Raw genomic sequence first — 1,742 nt, 5'->3', positions numbered from 1 at the left:
ATGATCCACTACACAGGTCTAGTCGCTCTGCTACTCAGTGGTGTGAGTGCTCACGGATACCTCGGCTTACCAGCTGTCACCTTCCCGAACGATGTCGACAAGACCCAGTTTATCGCCACAATCGAGGCCAGCGCTTCAGGTTTTTCAGGATCGTTCAGTGGGTCGCCGTCGGCCAACACGGAGACCTTCTGGACGGCTTTCAGCTCGAGTAAGTTCACTTCGATCAAGGAATTCGTGACGGCTTTGGGTCAAGTCGTGGCGACTGGCGCCAACCTACAATGTGGACTCACAGATCCCAACGAGACCCCACAGCCTCTTCCGGAACAGATCGAGTGGACTCACTCCGATACGGAAGGCTTTACTTCCTCCCACGAAGGGCCTTGCGAGGCCTGGTGTGACGACACACAAGTGTTTCAAGACACCAACTGCGCCGCACACTTCACTACTGCACCGGCCAAGTTGCCTTACAACAAGGCCGCGTGCTCAGGTGCGAGCCGGTTAGCGTTCTACTGGTTGGCTCTACACTCGTCGACATGGCAAGTTTACGCTAATTGCGCCGCTCTCGAAGGTGCCGGCGGCTCGTACGCGCCATCACATGCAAACAGTAGCGAGTCAACGGGACAGCCGGACACCCCGACCGTCACGACTGCTGCACCAACGGTAACGACGGCCGTGGCTACATCTGCTCCATTAGTATCTGGTAGTACGGTGGCTGACAATGAAGATGAAGAAGACTGCGGTTCTCTCGATGTTGCCGGCAGTGATGACAACCCGGTCGGTGGTGACGCCGACACAGCAGAAGAGGACTGTGGCTCACTGGATGTTGCCGGTAGTGAGGACGATTGTGGCTCGCTTGATGTTGCCGGTAACGAGGAGGACGAGGACTGCGGCTCCCTCGACGTTGCTGAACCTGAGGCTACCACTCTGTCAGAATCGTCGTTGAACTTTGATAGCGTCGGTGGTGGCTACATCAGCGGAAAGGTTCAGCCACAGTGGCAGAGCTAGAGCGTGTTTCTCACTTATCCGTCACTCGTTTACTTAAATGGTAGTATAGTAGTGTATTTTCGAAGACGTGTTGTAGTGTATGTTTTTGATTTGATAAACGAAGAACAACTTCACCACGTTATTTCGGTATCTTGAGTTTACCATGCTATGCCACGCTCCCACAGGGCTCAATAAGCAAAAGAACTGTGGTTCGTTGACGATAACCACAAAGCTACGCTCGATAGGAAACTTTAAAACTAGTTTATCGTGCTTTTCAGCTCCAGCCATTTGTCCTTTCAGATTTACTCACTCTCAGGCGACTTGCCTTTTACCAAATGGCGGTCGATTTAAATTTACATCTCTCAGTATACCGTGATTCTGGTCGAAATATACATTCAATGATCACGGTGGTGGACTTTGACAGAGATACAGCGATCGCAGCGGAACCAGGCCTGAAAGATGGGGATTTATTGGAAATTATTTACTAATGGGGGTCATGCCTAAGCACTGGGTTGAAACTGTCATTTACATCATAAAGTAGGGTAAATAGAATAACATTCCGGTGATTTAGCGTCTGAATTGGACAAAACGGGTGGCGATTTCAATAGAATATTATTAATATGACTTGACGCCCTACCCTCGACGCTCTTAGGAAGTATCAACGCCCTTTATCCTGGTAGTGCTACGAGTAGTAGTACGTACAGTCCAATAAGGATTAATTTAATGGTGGTGGCTTCTATTTGGGTATGCTTTATCCT

General features: G+C 50.0%; 1 protein-coding gene across 1 annotated transcript; it reads left to right on the top strand.

Annotated features, from left to right (window-relative positions):
* PITG_11937 (uncharacterized protein) lies at positions 1–1,005 on the top strand (the record flags this gene model as incomplete). The annotated part of the gene is made up of 2 exons (XM_002901355.1): positions 1–750; positions 838–1,005. 2 exons carry the CDS (start codon positions 1–3, stop codon positions 1,003–1,005), a joined length of 918 nt encoding a protein of 305 aa, XP_002901401.1.
* Positions 1,006–1,742: the final 737 nt, after the last annotated feature.

Source organism: Phytophthora infestans, genomic scaffold (assembly GCF_000142945.1).
Source record: "Phytophthora infestans T30-4 supercont1.21 genomic scaffold, whole genome shotgun sequence".
Taxonomy (NCBI): domain Eukaryota; phylum Oomycota; class Peronosporomycetes; order Peronosporales; family Peronosporaceae; genus Phytophthora; species Phytophthora infestans.
The sequence above is the reverse complement of the archived record's forward strand: the minus strand, read 5'-3'. Positions and strand labels throughout refer to the sequence as shown.